This window comes from Cynocephalus volans, chromosome 12 (genome assembly GCF_027409185.1).
Source record: "Cynocephalus volans isolate mCynVol1 chromosome 12, mCynVol1.pri, whole genome shotgun sequence".
In the NCBI taxonomy this organism is placed as follows: Eukaryota; Metazoa; Chordata; class Mammalia; order Dermoptera; family Cynocephalidae; genus Cynocephalus; species Cynocephalus volans.
Window position 1 is genome coordinate 28133612 of NC_084471.1, and position 18452 is coordinate 28152063.

The 18452-nt window shown below is 38.4% G+C and overlaps 1 protein-coding gene across 2 annotated transcripts in view; it reads left to right on the top strand.

Annotated features, from left to right (window-relative positions):
- FGD6 (FYVE, RhoGEF and PH domain containing 6) overlaps window positions 1–18452 on the top strand; it is a 101367-nt gene that overhangs the window by 69842 nt on the left and 13073 nt on the right. For both annotated transcript variants that reach the window (XM_063074939.1, XM_063074940.1), the window contains exons 9-14: window positions 8595–8645; window positions 11567–11625; window positions 11819–11890; window positions 12579–12647; window positions 13173–13256; window positions 14022–14101. In XM_063074939.1, coding sequence (XP_062931009.1) covers window positions 8595–8645; window positions 11567–11625; window positions 11819–11890; window positions 12579–12647; window positions 13173–13256; window positions 14022–14101 — 415 coding nt within the window. The remainder of the gene's footprint in view (window positions 1–8594; window positions 8646–11566; window positions 11626–11818; window positions 11891–12578; window positions 12648–13172; window positions 13257–14021; window positions 14102–18452) is intronic.

Sequence of the window (18452 nt, forward strand, 5' to 3'; positions counted from 1 at the left end):
AAGTTGAATCAGTGAGGATCATGGTGGGGAAAATATAATGAAAAATATAATGTAAAAATTCCTCTGAAAAATCTTTTCCATGTCTATATTTAGGAAAAAAAACAGTCCTTTGAACTTTGATTAAATGTGGATCAGGTAGTTTCTTTGATCTTGTTCAAAATATTTATGTTTTATTAAAGGTTGCTTTAACAACGTATTATATTACTTTTTCCTTTAGTATTTGCCTTCAGTCTGATATGGTATTAACTCCCTCTAGGTTTTAGAAATCTAGGATTTCCCACATTGGTAGAAAATGGGATATTAAAAACATCTGCTGGCTGGCTAGTTAGCTCAGTTGTTTAGAGCATGGTGCTGATAACACGAAGGACCAGGGTTCAATCTCTGTACTGACCAGACACCCCCAAAAATTAATTAATTAATTTAATTAATGGATAACTATTAAAAAACAAAACAAAAAAACCCTTACTGAAAAATTTCTATTTAGCAAGTATTTCTGTTAAAACTGGCTAATTGTGTACATTGAAAGTAATTCTAACACTTTCTCTAAGGCAGAACTTGATAAAAAAAAGTAGGGCTGTCCTGAACTCCAGCTGAGGAATTTAGTTTCTGATGAACCCAAAGGCCCTGATATAAAGCAATGTGAAATAAGAGGAAGGTGCTATTCAGAATTCCCATTGTAATTAGTTCGGCTCATGTTCTGCTGCAATTCATTTTTAACTGTAGTTGGGAACCAAGGTATTTTGAGAGATGGTATTAAATTATATCCATGAAATATTTTATTTTATGTTATTTTCTATTTTTCTTCCATGAATTATTTTAATACTATGGAAGGACGTTAGGGTATAAGCACATTTTATCTGCTTGTTCTATTACTTTTCAATGTAACTTCACCTTCTCTATAGAACAAAAGTTCTTAACCTTTTTTGTGCAGTCTGACACAGCCTATGGACCCCTTCTCAGGACAGTTTTTTTTTAAAGTTATAGAATAAAATACGTAAGATTAAAATGAAAACCAATTGGGCTGAAATACAGTTATTAAAATGTTTTTTAAGCGTGACTTAGTAATACAAGTGCTTCTTTGGTACTGCATTAACTAAGAAGATCTGCTGACAGATCTAATAACAACCATTATTTTGAAGTAGTGATGAGAGTAAACAATGTTTTGAGATGTCTGCTACAACCGTAATATGCTATAAAAATATCTGTGATTTCTATGGGGATAAAGTCACAGGTATCACTGATACTTCTTCAGTTTGCTGCCTAGTCATGACGGAAGGAAATTTAAATTTCACTTAGGGGTTAGTGAAAGCGAGAAAGTTAGTTTGTGTGTTTGTTTTTGCCCATCCAACATTGCAGATACCCTGAATTCTACCATAGATGTTACAACAAAGCCATTCTTTGCACAATTCTTAGTGCAGATTTGACCCAGATTCCCTGCAAGAAGCCAGATGCCTCTATTGCTGGGTCTTGGCAAAGATATAGCAAGCAGAATCTGTTGCTAAAGAGTTTCTTTCACAGTTTTTGTCAGAATCATGGATTCACATCAGGAACTGTTCCAGTTGAAAAAAACACTCAAATTCAGTTAAACTCAAACTCACTTTGGTGCTTATATTTGCTTTATTCTTCATTTGGCTTTTGGGTAGTAAGATATTCGTATCTCCCCAAACCTAAATTTACTCTTTGTTGATGGTCAGGGTGGTGGGACCAGATATAGGTAAGAGCTTCTTTAAGTGTAGCTTGACTGTGCTAAGGCCTTTTCTGTACACTTAAGATTCTTACTTGATAAACTGACAGCTTTAATGATTGAAAAATATATCCACTAAGAAAAGCAGTCTCAGCCAAGTCAACTAATGGATGCTTACTTGCGTTGAGAGACTTCCTGCGCATTTGACTCCTCTAAGGCACTCTAGATATGCCTAGCCAGTCAATGCCACTAAAAAGGGACCCAGAAGAGATTCTGTCCATTGTGTGATCTGCTCCAAAATTTTGCCATAGGATGAGCCTGGAGTCAGTTTGGTTTGTGAGTCCTTTGGGGATGCCACCTCGGGACTAGGGTTATCAGTCGGGTTAAGCCCTGCACAAGAGTGCCTGACTATGGTCCAAGTCTGCACGGCACTCCACTCACTGTATTTTGTGCCCTGATGAGGGGCTACATCAGCCCAAGAGAAGGGACCCATTCTAATTCACAGAAAGGCATTGCTTACTGTGAGGCTGAGAGCCCAGGAAGGTCACTTTCTCTAACTTAGGCAAGCATCCCATGTACATGAGGCAGCCCTGGGCCACATAATCAGGGACTAGAATTGAACTAATATTTGAGAAGCAGAAGCACTGGAGCCAGGGGCCACAGCACTTTTTAATTAGGCAGTGAGACCCTCAAAATATCATCTCAACTGCTTAGTAAAGTTTGAAACAAGAAGTGGCAGCCCTAAATGAATGTCATTTAATCCACCATAAATTCAGCAAACATTAAATGAATATGTAACAGACCTTGCTCTAGGTGCTGGGGATATAAGGATAATTAATTGACTCCTTGTCCTCATGAAGTGCACAGTTTTCCATTTGTAGATAAAATGGTACCTTGCACTATAGAACCATTACTTAACTTCTGACATACTAGTATTAACAATGCTTCATGTTCTCATTAAGGTTAACTTAGAATTTGGGGATTTTATCAATACTTCCAAAATTAGTTTGTGCATGGGAATTAATACAATACATTATTAAAGAATATTCTGGTTGGAGCTGGCCAGTTAGCTCAGTTGGTTACAGCCACAGCCCTGAAGCAACAAGGTCACAAGTTTGGATCCCCGTACCGGCCAGCTACCCGAAACAAAACAAAAACAAGAATATTCTTGGAGGGAAACACCAGTCAGTCCATATTCTAAAGCATCAACAATTAAAAATATGCAATACCATGGCAAGAATATATCTGTTGATTTTTTAAAAATAATAATTATTCTGTCGTTGGAACAAGGAAATAACTTGAAATAGATCCTGTTGTTTATAAGCATCTAATATATAACAAAATAGGAAGCACAAGATAAGAGAAAAAGGATTGTTTATTGAATAACCCGTTAATAATTTGAAAAACCAATCAAGAACCATACTTTAATGCATATACTAAAATCAGAACTGAATATGAAGTATTAAACTATAGGAAAACCAGGAAAAATTAAATAGGCTATTTATTAAAACTCCAAGGAAAGATGGTTTTCTAGGCCAAAAATAACAAAGCAAATGTAAAGGAAAATATTGATACCTTTTAACTTTTCTAAATAATGAGAACATTCTAAAAGTCTAAAATATAGTCAAAGTTTGTTTTTTGGGATTTATTTTATTTAAAGATGACCAGTAAGGGGATCTTAACTCTTGACTTGGTGTTGTCAGCACCCACTCTCCCAAGTGAGCCATGGGCTGGCCCTAGTCAAAGTTTTAAAAAAGGAAATGGCACATCAGAAAATATATTTGTAGCAAATATGAAAAAAGTTTACTGTTTTGATAAGAATACTAAAAATAGACATCTGGACTAAAAATATGAACAAACAACTCAGATACAAAAGTGTACCTAAGGGCTGGCTGGTTAGCTCAGTTGGTTAGAGCACGTACCAGCCAAATGCCAAAAATACACAGTGGCATGTCTCAATTCCTTTGAATCATAAATATCAATTTAAATAAGCTGTTAATTCCCTCTAGTATATTAGCAGTTAAAAACTACAACACACAAAATTGACAATCATTTACTGAAACTGGTATTTATGATATTTATGATATTTTAAATTGGTATATCCTGTTAGGAAAGGTTTCTCCTGATCTATATCAAATACTTATTCTTTTAGGGATGGCTATTTAGATCAGTTGAATAGGTGCTAGTAACACCAAGGTCTGGAATGCGACTGACCAGCCACCCAAAATAAAAATTCTTTTAAACAAATTTTTTATTCCCATCGTTCCTAAGGAAATAATCTGAAATTATGGAAAAAGATAAAGATATCAAGATATTAGTCAGTATTACTTATAATTAAAGTGATCACACATTTTATCATCTAAATCTGTTAACTTGCAAAAATGAAAGAAAACACTATTTATAATTATGCCTGGACAGTAGGTGTCAAGGCAAGATCATGGCAAATTAGGATATATGGCCATCCTATTTGTAATTGCCAAAACACACTAAAATGACATAAAATTAACAATAGAATACTACAATTCAACTATTCCTATGGGAAAAAAATGTATGAGCTAGAATTCTTTAAGTAAGGCATAAAATCCTACAAATTATTAAAATTAAGTGAAATTAAGCATTTGTAAAAACAGGAGATACTTTAAAATTGTAATCATTATTTTAGAGAGGTGTTATTCATGGTTTGAATTTTTTCCATGATTTTTTAATTTTCCAAAGTTTCCATAATGTATTTTAGTATTAAACAAAAATATATTTCATATTTTAGAATGAGAATTATTACAGTTTTTCAATCTGGTCCAGTCCACTTATTTTCTGTATGAGGATACTGACACACACTAAAGGGCATGGCCAAAGACCCTTGCCTTGGCTGGATAGTAAGAATTTCTATCTTCAATTTCCAAGCAAGGGCTCCTGATCCCTTCACCAACTGCCTGGAAGATGTCCGTAGTCTTGTAACTGGACACTTGAGCTTTGTTTTTGGTATTTAAAATAATCCATACTTTGTTTCATATGTCAGGATAATTTTCGGTTGCTTTTTTCAAAATTTTAAACTTTGTCAAACAGGCTTATGGACTAGACTGATATTTCTCTGGATCCCATAGTTCTGTATGTATCGCTGATCTCACTACTTATTTATGGAGGAAAGAAGAAACCTAAATAATACAAAACAAGACATGTCCTCAAATTCAAAACACTTGACTTTGGAATGTTCTCCCTTCTATAGATGCTCATTTCCTCTGTGCTCTGCTGCCAACCGTTTCTCAGCACAGGGTCCAGGAATCTGACTGGCTGGTGAATGCAGAAAGTCCCAGATTCTCACAGATGACTAATTTTTAGTAAAGATAAACTGTACTTCTGAATAGTTTTCTGTTTTAAGTTTGTCGATTAGGTAATCAAGGGGTGGTAAGGCTTATGAGGGTTCCTTATATAGAAATCTTAGACCTCTATCAAGATACAGTCATTCTTGGGTCCCTGTCCTTTCATCCTGGACCTTATATATGAGGAGAAAAGTGAATTTGCATATCCCTGGTGGTTGCACATGGTGGGTTTCGGTTAATTTTGCACTGCTAATGTTGGGTAATGGTGATGATGAGCAGGAGTTAACTTTTGTTAATCAGCGATGCCACCTGGTGGCCAAGGAGTACATTTTATGGTGCCCATACCCACTGCACCAACCATTTTTTTCTTTGTTAAAAATAATCTTAGTGGTGTTTGAGGCATTTTTATTAGGGAAGTTTTGTTTTTTGTTCTTTTTAGAGGGGCAGCTGGCCACTATAGGGATCTGAACCTTTGACCTTGGTGTTGTCAACACTGCACTCTAACCAGCCAGTGCATTAGTGAAGTTTTGAACAATGCTTAATTTGTTTTGGCAAAAGCAGGAAAGTCATAGAATACTACTAGTCTAACATGGCAAACTGAAATGACTGCTCTCCTCATTGTTATTATGAAAGCTTCTGCAGGATGCTAGGTCCTAAATGGTAGGTAGTAAATAGTTCCCTATGACCAATGCAGGCTTGTCTGTCTGGTCTCCTCTCCTGGACTTCACCTTGGTTATAATAGTCACTGGGCAGCTAGTAGTTTTCGTGTTTCTCCCATCTGACTCAGATGGTGATCAGTCATATCCTTCTCGTGCTGCAGTTCAGACACTGGGTGATACTTAACTGTTTAAGGGAGTCGTGGTCCTGTCTTCTCTGAAAAGGTTAAAGTTCTCAAAAGGATGTATGTACTATAACAAGAGGCTCTAAAAATAGGGATGGATAAGTTGGAAAGGTGAATTTTAGACCATTAAGATGTTTTTAAAAATTGGTAAGGAAAGTTAACCTAACTTCATTATTTCCTGTTTTAGTAACGTGATGTTGCAACATCTTAGTGTAGGTTTTCTGCTTAGCCAATTTGTGTATTTAAACTCTGTTCCTGAAAGTTCAGATAGACAGGCCAGCGGCTGAGCTTGAATGTAAGCAGAGAAAATGCAACTCAGAAGCTTATCAGGCTCAGCACAGTGATTCCAAGGTCAGGATTTCCTAATATGGACATCTTCCAGTGAGCTCTTTTGGTTTAGAAAAATGTCTTGGTTTGCATGGATATACTTCTGTATTTAAAAAAATACAAGAATTTAAGGGGCTGGGCGGTTAGCTTAGCTGGTTAGAGTGTGGTGGTGTTGATAACACCAGGGTCCAGGGTTCAATCCCTGTACCAGCCAGCCTCCAAAAAAAGAAGAAAAGAAAAAAGCAAGAATTAAGACAAAAGAGGAACCCACCATGAATCTGACATTTAGGTAAATCTGCTTTCCTTTCCACACTCTTCAGCAAACTAAAGGCTTAAGGAAAACCAGTTTTTATTGATGAGGTAGGTTAGGCATTGAGGACATCTAATAGGAAAGGTAAGTTTGTCTCACCAAGCATGGCTTATATATGAAATGCATTCTGAGTGGGGTCAGAGTAATCATAAGTTTATTTTTCATCTCCAGGTGAGGCAAAGTATAATGTATAATCAATCTATTTTGTTAGTTTTTGTGGTTTTCATATCTGTTTGACTGGGAGCATGCTCTCCAACCTGTGCGTTGAGATTCTTATAAAATCTAAATTGCTAATGAAGGTCCCTGGCAAGACAGAACCTGTGCCGTGTTCCAGGGAAGCTTAATGTGGTCACACAGGATGTCTCACCACAGCTTATGCCAGTGCCAGGTGCTTATAAGTTGCATGTCTAGACTCACACAGGCTCTTGGATCACTGTCTTGAAGGTGTGCAAAGTTTCAGCAATTGGGCATGTGTGTTTGTGTCATCTGTTATGTTTGAAAAGCTGGCATTGACATCCAGCTTTCTCTTTGTGCCTTTGAACATGACTTCATAAATCGGTGGGATAAAATTATATCTGTTTCATAATATTGCCACCGAGATAGAGATTGGGGCTGATAAAAATGCATTCAGTCTGTGAACATGTCTTTCCTCCTTCCATTTCTCAACTCCCACTGGCATTAGGATAATGTATTCTTTTTATTTATTAAGCATTCACTGTCCTCTGTGTGCAGAGCCCCTGGCTAAGTGCTGTGAGAGAGAGAAAGGTGAATCAGATTTCCTGCCCACAGAGAGCTTTGAGTCCACTGAAAAGGAAAATGATCAGAGGCGTAAAGTGAGACTGCATGTCATGTATTATTCAAAGGGAGGAAATACTTCTTTCAAATGGCAAGTTTAATAGGCGAGGAAGAATTTGTCATGGGCCTTAAAGAATATGTGTACAATTTGTATACGCAGTGACAGAGAAAGGGATTTAATAGAAGAGGGTATCTCAGACAAAAGGGTGTGGAGCCAAGGAACTCATGGGAAGTGCTTAAGGAACTTTGCAGAAGCAAATTTTGGTAAGAACAAAGGGGCTTTGTTAGGCAGTAGCAAGAAAGTCAGAAAAGTCAGCAGGGACCATGTAGGGAGGGACTTTAAATTTCAGGGAAAGGAGTTTGTGTTCATATGATTGGTATGGGAAGCCGTCCAGCATTTTTCAGCAGAGAAGGAAGTATTGCCTTGAAATCTTACGACAGTCCTTGGTGTTAAAGATTTATTAAATATAATCTATTGCCTCAGTTTTTTCCTGCATTGTAAGAACCACTATATACCAAATTACTTATTTACAGACCATCTTCATCTAGACCAGGATTTCTCAATCTCAGTCCAGTTGACATTTTGGGTCAGATAATTCTTCATCAGTTGTAGAACTGCCTTGTAGGATGTTGAGCAGCGTCCGTGTCCTCTAACCACGAGATGCCAGGAGCACCTCCTTCCCCTCAGTTGTCCACAACTGTGTCCAAACATTGCCGCATGTACCCTGGGGGGCAAATTCATGCCCGTTTGACTTTGATGTTCTAAGTGTGTGCTCTAACCAACTGAGCTAAGTGGCCAGCCCTACAATTCATCCCCACTTGAAAACCACCTGTCTAGACTCATATATTGAGTTCTCTTGGTGTCCTGGGTATTGTTAGACTCTTAGATTGACAAATCCAGGAGTCCTTTAAGCATTGGATCTATTAATCCTTAGAATTTTGTACTAGACATGCATCTATCTGGAGATTAAGGTATTCCATGTGTGTTGGGGTAAGAGAGCTGAACCTGGGCATCAAGAGAGCTGCGTTCTCATCCTGGCTCTGCCACAAGAGGTTGTGTGACTTGAGGGAGTCCCTTTGCTGAAGAATCTGATTCCTCATCTCTAGCATGACCAGTGTGACCTCTAAAGCTCTTTCTAGCTCTGATTCTGTGTCCTGATTTCAAATGGATCTCAGGGCTTTATTGTTTTACATTTTTAGAAAGTTAGCACACTCTTGTATATTAACCAACAAGACTGACTAAAGTATTGAAAAAGAAAGATAAGTGTTTTGGGCTCATTGATTTATTGTCCTCGAATACTATAATTTTTTTCTTTTCAGATTATTTGAAGAATCTCATAGAAGATGATGGAGATTACAGAGACACTCAAGGTAAATAACTTTTGTTATTTGGTCTCATATATTGCAAAAGTGTTTATATTATGTTTATTTAGACCTAGAAAGTAAAAATGAACTGGTAAAAAACCCATGTACAAAACTCTTATTTATTTGTAAGAAGACTTGAAGCCTTTTAAGAAACTCTTTTTGGGGCAGATTAATATAGAAATAGACAAAGTGATAAAGTGGTGCTAGTGGCAGGTGAGATCATAGGAACAAGAGGGATCCAGGCCAGCCCTCTGTGAGAACCAGCCTCCTGGGGGAGTGGACCCAGCATGGGTCAGGAAGCTTCGTCTTCCTGGGCTTGGTTACTCTGTGCCCTTGGCACATTCAGTGTCTCTAGATGTTCATTTCTTTGTCTTTTAAAAACAAACATTGAAACAGATGGTCCTTTCAAGCTTTAAAATCACGAGTCTGTGAAGTGACCAAACTACAAATCAGGGATAATGTCTAAAATAGGGTATTATTCTGGGATTGTTTAATGCTTGGGCATTAGCCTTATACCCTTCCACCCCTTACCCCTGGTAGTACTTAAGGGAAATAGTCCATTACAACACAAGGGACTCATTGACATTCATGGGATAATCAGAGTTTCTTTGTCATACATAGTTTCTGTCTCTCCCTCCTTCACAGCACACAAATACAAGGATTAATTCTATTCAGGTGTATTTTTTCTATCCATTCCCCAAGCTACCTCATTCAAATGTAGCAGGTATATTCTTAGTTCTAATCTCCAGAAACACATTAAACAAGTCCATGTCAACCCTATTAATTTTATGAGTTTTGTTCACATTCTTGTGCATCTTTTACAGTTTCAGATTAAAAAGTTGAACAGGTTTTTAACCCATTTTGTAGAGATTCTTATTCATTCTCTTTATTTTACTTTCCCTCGTCCCCTTCTCTGTTATCTTCTATTTGCAAGTGTTACGCTGTTTTAAAGGAAAAGTTTGGGGTGGGGGGGGTCTGACATGTTTTCTGACTTCAGTAAACATACAGTGTAAGTGATGAAAAAGTTGTAATATCCATCAAAAAAAAGAACAAAGCATATGGCTTTAAAGTAAGATGCACTGAGCAGTACAGAATCATTTGGAAGAAAGGGAGAAGTAGGATGGTTGAAGAGGCAGGGAAGCTTGGCTTAGAGAGCAGTGGGACTGACAGTGTGTTGAAGGGTGGGCGAGAGGAAGAGTGGGCATTCCAGAGCAGAGTCTCTCTCCTGAGGATGAAAATTGTAGGTAGGACTTTGTGAATAGGAAGGAAACATCTGTCCCAGATCCCAGGGCTTCTACCTTCAAGAAAAGTAAGTTATTAGTTCCATTTTACAGAAAAACAAATATAGAGCCAGAGATAAAGGAGCTTATTTAAAGGAAATTACACACTTCAGCAAAGACACAGATTAGAATAATCACTGAACAGTGAGGTGCCCTCTGTGGCCAGAGGCAGAGCAGGCAGGTGGTGAGCAGCTGCAGATTAGATTGTTTGAGGGTGAGGCAAAGTGAGACAGACCTTTGAAAGGTAGGCAGAAGAGTTAAAGGAATAGAGTCGTCAGGGCCTTTTAAAGAGATGATGTGGGGAAAGTAGAATTGCAGAATGGATTGGAGAAGGCGGAGCTTGGAGGCCAGGTGACCATATAGTAGCAGCTTTGTCCTTCATCCATTCATTAAATTATAAGGCTTCTCTGCACTGCCCTCTGGGAAGTCCAATAGGCTAGAAAGCAAGGAGTGTGTCCAAGGTAACCTTTTAAATAGGTGCCATGAAGAGAGTGTCAGGTGCAGTAAATTCTGATATATAGTTGGAGTCCCTATGTAAGGAAAAATACTGCTTTTCTTTAACAACAGTGATAATAATACATATTTAAAGAATACAGAAACCTCCAGGGTTGGCACCAGAAAGAGAATCTCTTTGTAGGTTATAGTAGGTGGACTAAAGAAACCTCCATCTTTTTTTAGAAGTTGATCTTTTTTTTTTTTAAATAGTCCTTTTGGTGATGACTACTGTCACTGCCACAGCAGTATCAGGAGGGCATGCTTCTCTCATTAATTCCCCGCTAGTTTTTCTCAATGGCAATGCCACTGTCATATTGTACAGGATAATGTGTGGGTTTCTAATGAGATTTACAGGGTATTACATTTCTGCCTCCTATCCACTGAGGGCCAGTGGACCTTCCCGGTCACTGAGACAGACAAAAATTGTCTTCACACATGTCCATAGGGGAGCAGTACTGACTTGGGTTGAAGATAACTGCAGCCCGAAAGCAGACAAAAAGCAGACTTTTTCCTTTATATCTAGTTACAAAGATGGCAAGACTGGAGCATTCAAAAACACTTTTCTAAAGACAAGAGGTCAATAAGAATAAAACAGACAGTCCCATGAAGCTAAATAACCCAGTTCAGAAAAGGCTGCTTGTGATTTCCTAAGGTCTAGTACACCTTTATGTAGCATTTCTCCCATTTCTAATTCACGCCTCTTGGAATCAGACCAAGAAGGAGGCTGAGCCTCTTAAATACTCATTTCTCATAGTTCTTGTTTCCTATATCAGGATCCTTTTCTCTCACAATCCTTCTCTCCTAAAACAGTTTATACTGATGAAATCCTATCCTTATCCTGTAAACTTCAACAGATGATCACATCTCAGCACAAAACACCCCTGACGTTCATGCTATTGATAAACATGGTCTACAACGTCTCTTTAGTTTCTTTGGCTCGTTTTTTCCCTAAGTATTGTTTTTGCCTGTTCTTCTTTGGTTTTGCCTTCATCGAATGTCTCCATCTGTATCTGCCTACTTACAGTCAACCAAGCTCCTCGAGGGGTTGGTTGCTATGAGCTAGCTATCTTGTTGTCTGGAATTGTTTAATGTTGCAAACTGTTTGTTTCACTAGTAATGACCAAATGCATCTTCTGTTTCTACATATTTTAGATGCCCTTGCTGTTGTTATAGAGGTAGCCAACCATGCTAATGACACCATGAAGCAAGGAGTAAGTATCTTTTTTTTTTTTTTTTTTTTTTTTTGGTGGCCAGCCAGTACAGGGATCTGACCCCTCGACCACACTCTCTCACCCACTGAGTTAACTGGCCAGCCCAGTGAATAAGTGTCTTATTATTAGTGGCTTGGTTATTCTTGACCTTGGAAGCCTAGGCCTTCACATTCTCTACATTATCTTTCTGTAGGACAACTTTCAGAAACTCATGCAAATTCAGTACAGCTTAAATGGACACCATGAAATAGTGCAGCCTGGACGGGTAAGTGTTTTGCAAATTTAAAACAATGCATTTAGATACCATCTGTATGTGGTGTTTTTCATTACAGTTTTGAAAATAGGGTAATTGTTACTGTTACTCTTCCTTGACTCAAGCTGGATCTCTGTATCCATTCAAAACATTCATGATGTAAGTCACTGTGACCAGAAGTCCAATTCAATTAGGAGAATGGCAAGGGACCCCACAGAGTATCTGATTTAATGGGATCGTTTTATTGTGTAATACCAACTGACCTCACACAGCTTTGAAAACAATTTCATTTAAAATCTTAATGTAAGAGAAGATTATGAGGGGAGGGAGAAAATTAGTATTTTGATGCTGCTCATAAAGCACAAATATGGCCTAGGGAATGAATGCAGGAGAATTGCAAAATGCAATTGTCTGGATGTTGGATATGCCTCAAGATCAAGTACACACTCAGTCAATTACGTGTCAGTCCACACAGTACCCCTGAGGCCAGTATGGGATTTACGAAATGCTTGTTTGTCCGGTTCCTAAATGACTTACAGGGTTTCAGAAGAAACTGACTATAAAAAGTCACAAGGAAACTATGTCTCTCTGGACCCCACAAAAAAAATTCTGGGGGAAGAAAGTTGAAAAGGAAATTGTATGCATATTGTCATTGTGTTATGATGGTAGGACTAAATATGTCTTTGTTTGGATGAATCAGGTTTTTCTCAAAGAAGGAACTCTGATGAAGCTGTCTCGGAAAGTCATGCAGCCCCGAATGTTCTTCCTGGTAAGAGGCCACGTGTAGTTCTAATTGTCGGAGGCAGAAATGCTTGCTTGACGGGAGGACACATTTATATGTGGCAGATAAGCTTAGCACATTCAAATATCAGTTTTTTAGTGGCCTCTTTGACTTATATTGCTTATTTGCATTTTGAGTATAGGAAATACAAGTAAAATCTGTTAGGATGCATAATCAGGAAATTATTTCCTTTTGGAATTTAGTTTATTTTGTTTCTACTTTGGAGGAATTGTCTTAATCATTCATTTTAGACAGACTGTAATACCTTAGTGGGATTTAGAATTCAGAAAACATTAAATCTGTTATAGAATGTGGAAAGGAAGCACATTTTCCAGAAATTGGCTTTTTAATAATGTTCTAATAAAACATTCTTTGTGGCTCTAGTGTATATAAGCAGAAAATGAGTATTTTATTCAGAGAGCTGTTAGCTGTTGTTTTTTATTTTTATATCTTATCAATATCCTTGTAGCTGAAATTTGTTTATTTTGTCCTATGAAATGCTTTTACTTTCAGTTTAATGACGCCCTGCTGTATACAACACCAGTGCAGTCTGGGATGTATAAACTGAACAACATGCTATCATTAGCTGGAATGAAGGTCTGTGCATCTGTTGATTTTTTTTTTTTTTTTTAACTCAGATACGTGTGTAGAGAAAAATCCCTAAGAAATTCATCTTTCTCACATCCTTAACTTTTCTCTCTGTATGTTACTATTCATGCATTCGTTTATTCATTCATGTAGTTGTTTATTCACTCATGCATTAATTTATTCATAGGATATTTATTGAGAACTACTATAATCGATACATGGTAATAGGTTTGGTGGAAACTATGAAGATGAATCAAAGCATGATTCTTTTTGTTTCTGCCCCTACTCTAACCTTTCCCCAGGGACATTGCGACTGGTAGGGAAGATAATACACTACACCTAAATACCTACAAAGTAGACAGCAATAAATATCACTATAAAGACACAGTTAAAGTTTTTGGGAGTTCAGAAAAGAACATGCATCTTTTTATGGGACTGTTAAAGGGATTGCAGCTTTTGATAGGCAGTTAGAAAAGAGGGAGAGTTGAAGAAGTCTTTTTGGAGAAAGCACCAGTGAACCTTAAAGTACAGGTCACATCTGGCCATGCAGAGATGTCGGGGAAAGGCCAGGAGGTGGGAAAGTTGGGCTTGGGTGCGGGTATTGAAATTCATCTGGAGCACAGAGCAGGGGATGGAGAACAGTAATAGATAAAGCTGGATAGGAAGGCTGGTTGTGGATGTCAACAGCCAGGGTCATTGAGCAACTTCAGCTACAGTTCGGAGAAGGAATTTTTGGTAGGATGTGCTTGTTCAAATTATTGTGCTTTCTTCCAGGTCAGAAAACCCACCCAAGAAGCATATCAGAATGAATTAAAGATTGAAAGTGTAGAACGTTCCTTCATTCTCTCAGCCAGGTAAATTTTAAAGTATATATAGATGAATTTTTGCCAGTATAACAGAGTCAGATATCACTGGCACTATTTAGATATTTAGGTGAGCTATTAGACCTTTTTTCCTTCCTCCTTTTCTTTCCCAATACCATGCAGTTTACTCTTAATTTACCATGCAGGTGAATGGCTGAGTACTGATGCAATAATGTGCTAGGAGCACAACATAAAAATGTTCCTCTGAATGGAATAATAGTGGTGAAAAGGGCTTTGCTGATCATTTTTTAAAAGTGATTATTTCAGATTGTTTTTAAAAACAACTAGTGCTTTATAGTTTACTAGGAAATTTTCATGTATCATTTAAAGGTCTTAACAAACCTATGAGGGTAGGTGTCATCTCATATTGAAAATGAGGAAACTACGTTACAGAAAAACTGAGTTGCTTTCTTAGGGATACACAGCTGGCAAAGCCAGGATATAAATTGAAGTCTGTTGCTTTTACTTTCATTGTTTCTTATGATACCACCTTGCCTCAAACTGGAACCTGCAGTGACTTTTGTATAAATCAATATATATTACCATGATGCAAATCAAGTGCTAAGGAAACCAGAAGCTGTATGACTCTTACAGGTACATTATTAAGTTGTTGGCTGAATGGCAGAGTGGGTATTTGAGAGGATTTGACTGGTGACGGGAGAGACACCAACAGCCACAGCATACTCTGCTGTGGGATCTACCCTCACTTTTTTTTTTTTTTTTTTTTTGTGCCCAGCCAGTATGGAGATCCAAACCCTTGACCTTGGTGTTACCAGTACCACACTCTCCCAAGTGAGCAACCAGCCAGCCTACCACTGCGGGATCTAGATAGTGAGATTCTCTTCTGAAACCTAATCTTTGCTGTCATAAAATAGTAGCAAACACTTTTGTAACACTTACTGTGTGCCAGGTACCATCCTAAAAACTAATGTGCACTAATCTATTACGTCTTCGCAGCAACCTTTTAAGGCAAGTTACTATTATTATACCCTTTTGTGGTGAGAAAAGCCACCCACCTATTAAGTAGCAGAGCCAGGATTTGAACCCAGGCAATCTACTTCCAGCTGTGTCTGTACCACTAAAATCAGCTAGAATCTTCGTAGCAGCTAGTGTAGTAGCTGGAATCATTCATTACTGTGTATTAGGCACAGTGCTCAATGTTTTATGTTTATTTTCTCTTTAATCTCCATGATAACATGTGGGATGGGGATTATCTTGATTTTCTTGATGAGAAAAATGGAGGCTCAAAGAGGTTAAGTAACACATCCAGGGATACACAATTAGTAAGTAGTGGAGCTGTGATTTGAACCTAGGTGTTTCTGACAACCATTATAATTTTGCCTGTGTCTATGGATGTCAAGGACTCAGACCAAATGTCTGACTTCCCAAAACCAGAGGACCAAAGGAGTATTCCCTGGTCACATCACTCCTCCGAAATGGAGTGGCCATTACTGGCTGACTCCAGGTTACAGGATGACAGGAGAAGACAAATACCTGTGTTCAGAGTTTGTCAAATGCTTCCCAGCTACCAGCCAGAGCAAGCACAACTCCTGGGGGTACTTGAAGCATCCCCCAGATATCTGTATTTGGAAAGTGAAAGTAAACTCTTGGTCACTTGGCACTGTGACCCTTTTTTGTTTGTTTGTCTTTTTGAGGGTTGGGGGAGTTTGAACAAAAGTTCAAAGAACACCAAGTCCCTATATATCAGGCTTCTGGCCAATACTTGACCTTCGTTCTTAAAATTAAGAAAGTTACTTTCAAAGCTCCAGAGATTTAATGCCTATAGATAAGTCAATTTTTCAATTGCACTTACATTTCCTAACTAAACATTGGCTTTTGTAAAAACAGTATTTGATTTTATTAAGATTAAACTATTCGGGAAGTTATGGTAAATCTTCTTTGGGTGCCTATCAGGTAAATATCTGAATTGTCCATGATTTTCCAGGTCAGTATGAGACAGGTGTAATGAAGAACTCTGTTAGAGGTTTATATCTGTGTAACGTTGAAAGAGAATTCCTCAGTTATTATGACTTAGTCTTCACTATTCTCATTCATTTTCCCTAAAGGCAATTTGCTGTTTCTGGAGTTGTCATTCATTTTTTACCCCTTATGGTTAAGATCCCACACATGCTCTTGTGTTAGCCATTCAGGGAGGGAAAATAGTTCCTTCTCAAGTTTTATACTGACTTCTGTCTCTGCACTTCCATCTCAAGGAAGTAATTTTCCACAAGGCTGCCAAGATACTTTAGAACAGGATGAAAAATCACAGTGTTGCCAAGAAGGCACTAGAAAAACAGAAAATATGCCTTTCATAAATGAGGCTCATGCAGTAATAGAGGTGCAGAATTGGTTTTCACAAAAATCACTGTGCAGAGAATAATTGTGCCTTATTTCAGGGGTGGGCAGGGAGGTCATATAGAAAACATTTTATGTATTGTTCTTTGAATATGGTATATGGATCCCTTCATTTGTCTTCTTTTTAGTAGTCTGGTACTCAGTGATGAGCGGTGATTACCAACAGTGATGGTTACAGAGTTAGAGTAAGTTTCATGTTGTGAAATGTTCATTGTTTAGGGACTGGCATACAGGATAGCTGTTGGGGAAAGGGACCATCTAATGTCCATCATCCATTCAACAGGTATTTACTGGGCACTGACCCTGTGCCAGGCACTGTTCAGGAGCTGGGGGTGCAAAGTTTTGTTCCAAAGGGTGAGATATACAATAATCAAGTACAAATATATATATAATTTGAGGTATTAAATGTTATGAAGATAAATAAAGTAGGCTGAGCAAATAGAGAGTGATGGGATAGGGCTCTCTCTAAGGAGAAGCAGAGACCAGGAAGAAGTAAGTCCCAGGTACAAAAATCGCATGAAGGAGGAAGTAAAGAGTTTAGTATGTTAAAGGAACAGCAAGAAGTCCAATACAGTTGGGACTGAGTGCTCCAGGGAAGGGTCGGTGCAGGTGGGGTGTGGGGGAGGTCTTTAGCCCGAGAGCCTCAGGAGCCACTGAGATGTTTATACAAAGGAATGATGTGATCAGATTGGCTTTTTTTTTTTTTGCATACCAGTGGTAAACTATACAGATTGGCATTTTTAAAGCATATCTGGCTGCTATGTGGAATATGGTTTGGGAGATGGACTGCGGGAGGTGATTAACTGGACTCAGGTTAAGAGGGAGAGGTTATGTGGAGACTCCAGCTTGCACACTGTATTGGGTGGTGATGCCATCCACTGTGATGGGGAGAACTGAGGGAGGAGCAGCTTTCAGGGAGAAATCAGGAATTTCATTTCAGACCTGTGTATGGAGTGTGAAGTCCCTATGTAACATCCAAATGCAGCCATCAAGGAGCAGTTTAGATAAGGATCTGGATGTCAAAGGAATCTTGGGCTAGAGGCATGTATGTGGGCATCATCAGCTTAGAGATAACCTAAGCTAGGAGATCGAATGAGGGTACAGAGAGACTGCGGAGTTCCCTGTCAGACTCATTATTCTTCAGGTCTCAACTTTGTCATCACCTCTGAAAAGCCCTCCCTGCTACTTAGGCAAGGGAATTCACTACTTCCGTGTCTTTTATTTACCTTACATTTGTTATATCATATGTTAATTACGTGTTTCCCCTCTATTCGGTGTGAGCCCTCACAAGTGAGCTTTCTTTGTTGTGTCCAGTTGCTGGCTTACTTCCTGGTGCTCGGTAAGTAGGCTCCCAGTAAATGTTACTCACACGAATCAAAGTGATGCGGCCTTTCAGCATCTCACAGTTAGCACAAGTAGTGAATAGTGTGGCAAGGTCTAATACACCAGAAATACCTCCTGTTGGAGGGTTTTTCTCCTTGGTAATTCATTCCAGTCAATGGGAAATGGTACTTACTTGACACAAATTTGCTTTCTGGTAGTGCACCCCTTCTATAAAGAAAAGAATACTTGGCTTCACTATTATTATTTTTTTTTTTTTTTTGATCTGAAGAAGTTGCTGATCCTTCTGCTAATACAAAAGAAGACCTAACATTTCTTCACTGGATGCTGCGGGCAGATGTGTGTGGTCTGTGAAAAATGTGTTATCAAGAGCTGGTAAACACTGTCTTGGCAGAACCCCACACAAGAGAGAGCCAGGAATGATTAAATGAAAGAACAGCATATGTGACATGATTTGCACAGTTGAATCACATTCCACATGCTCCCAGGGCTCCAGAAAAATCCAACAGCAATTCTCAAATTAGCCATCTGCTCATGTGCTTTCTGTTACTTCTTCCAGTAAAAAGCAGGGGAGGGAGGGAGAGACAGTGATATTTTATGAATGTTTGCTTGGAAGCTTGAGCATGTGTTCTCAGTGTAGTTCTTC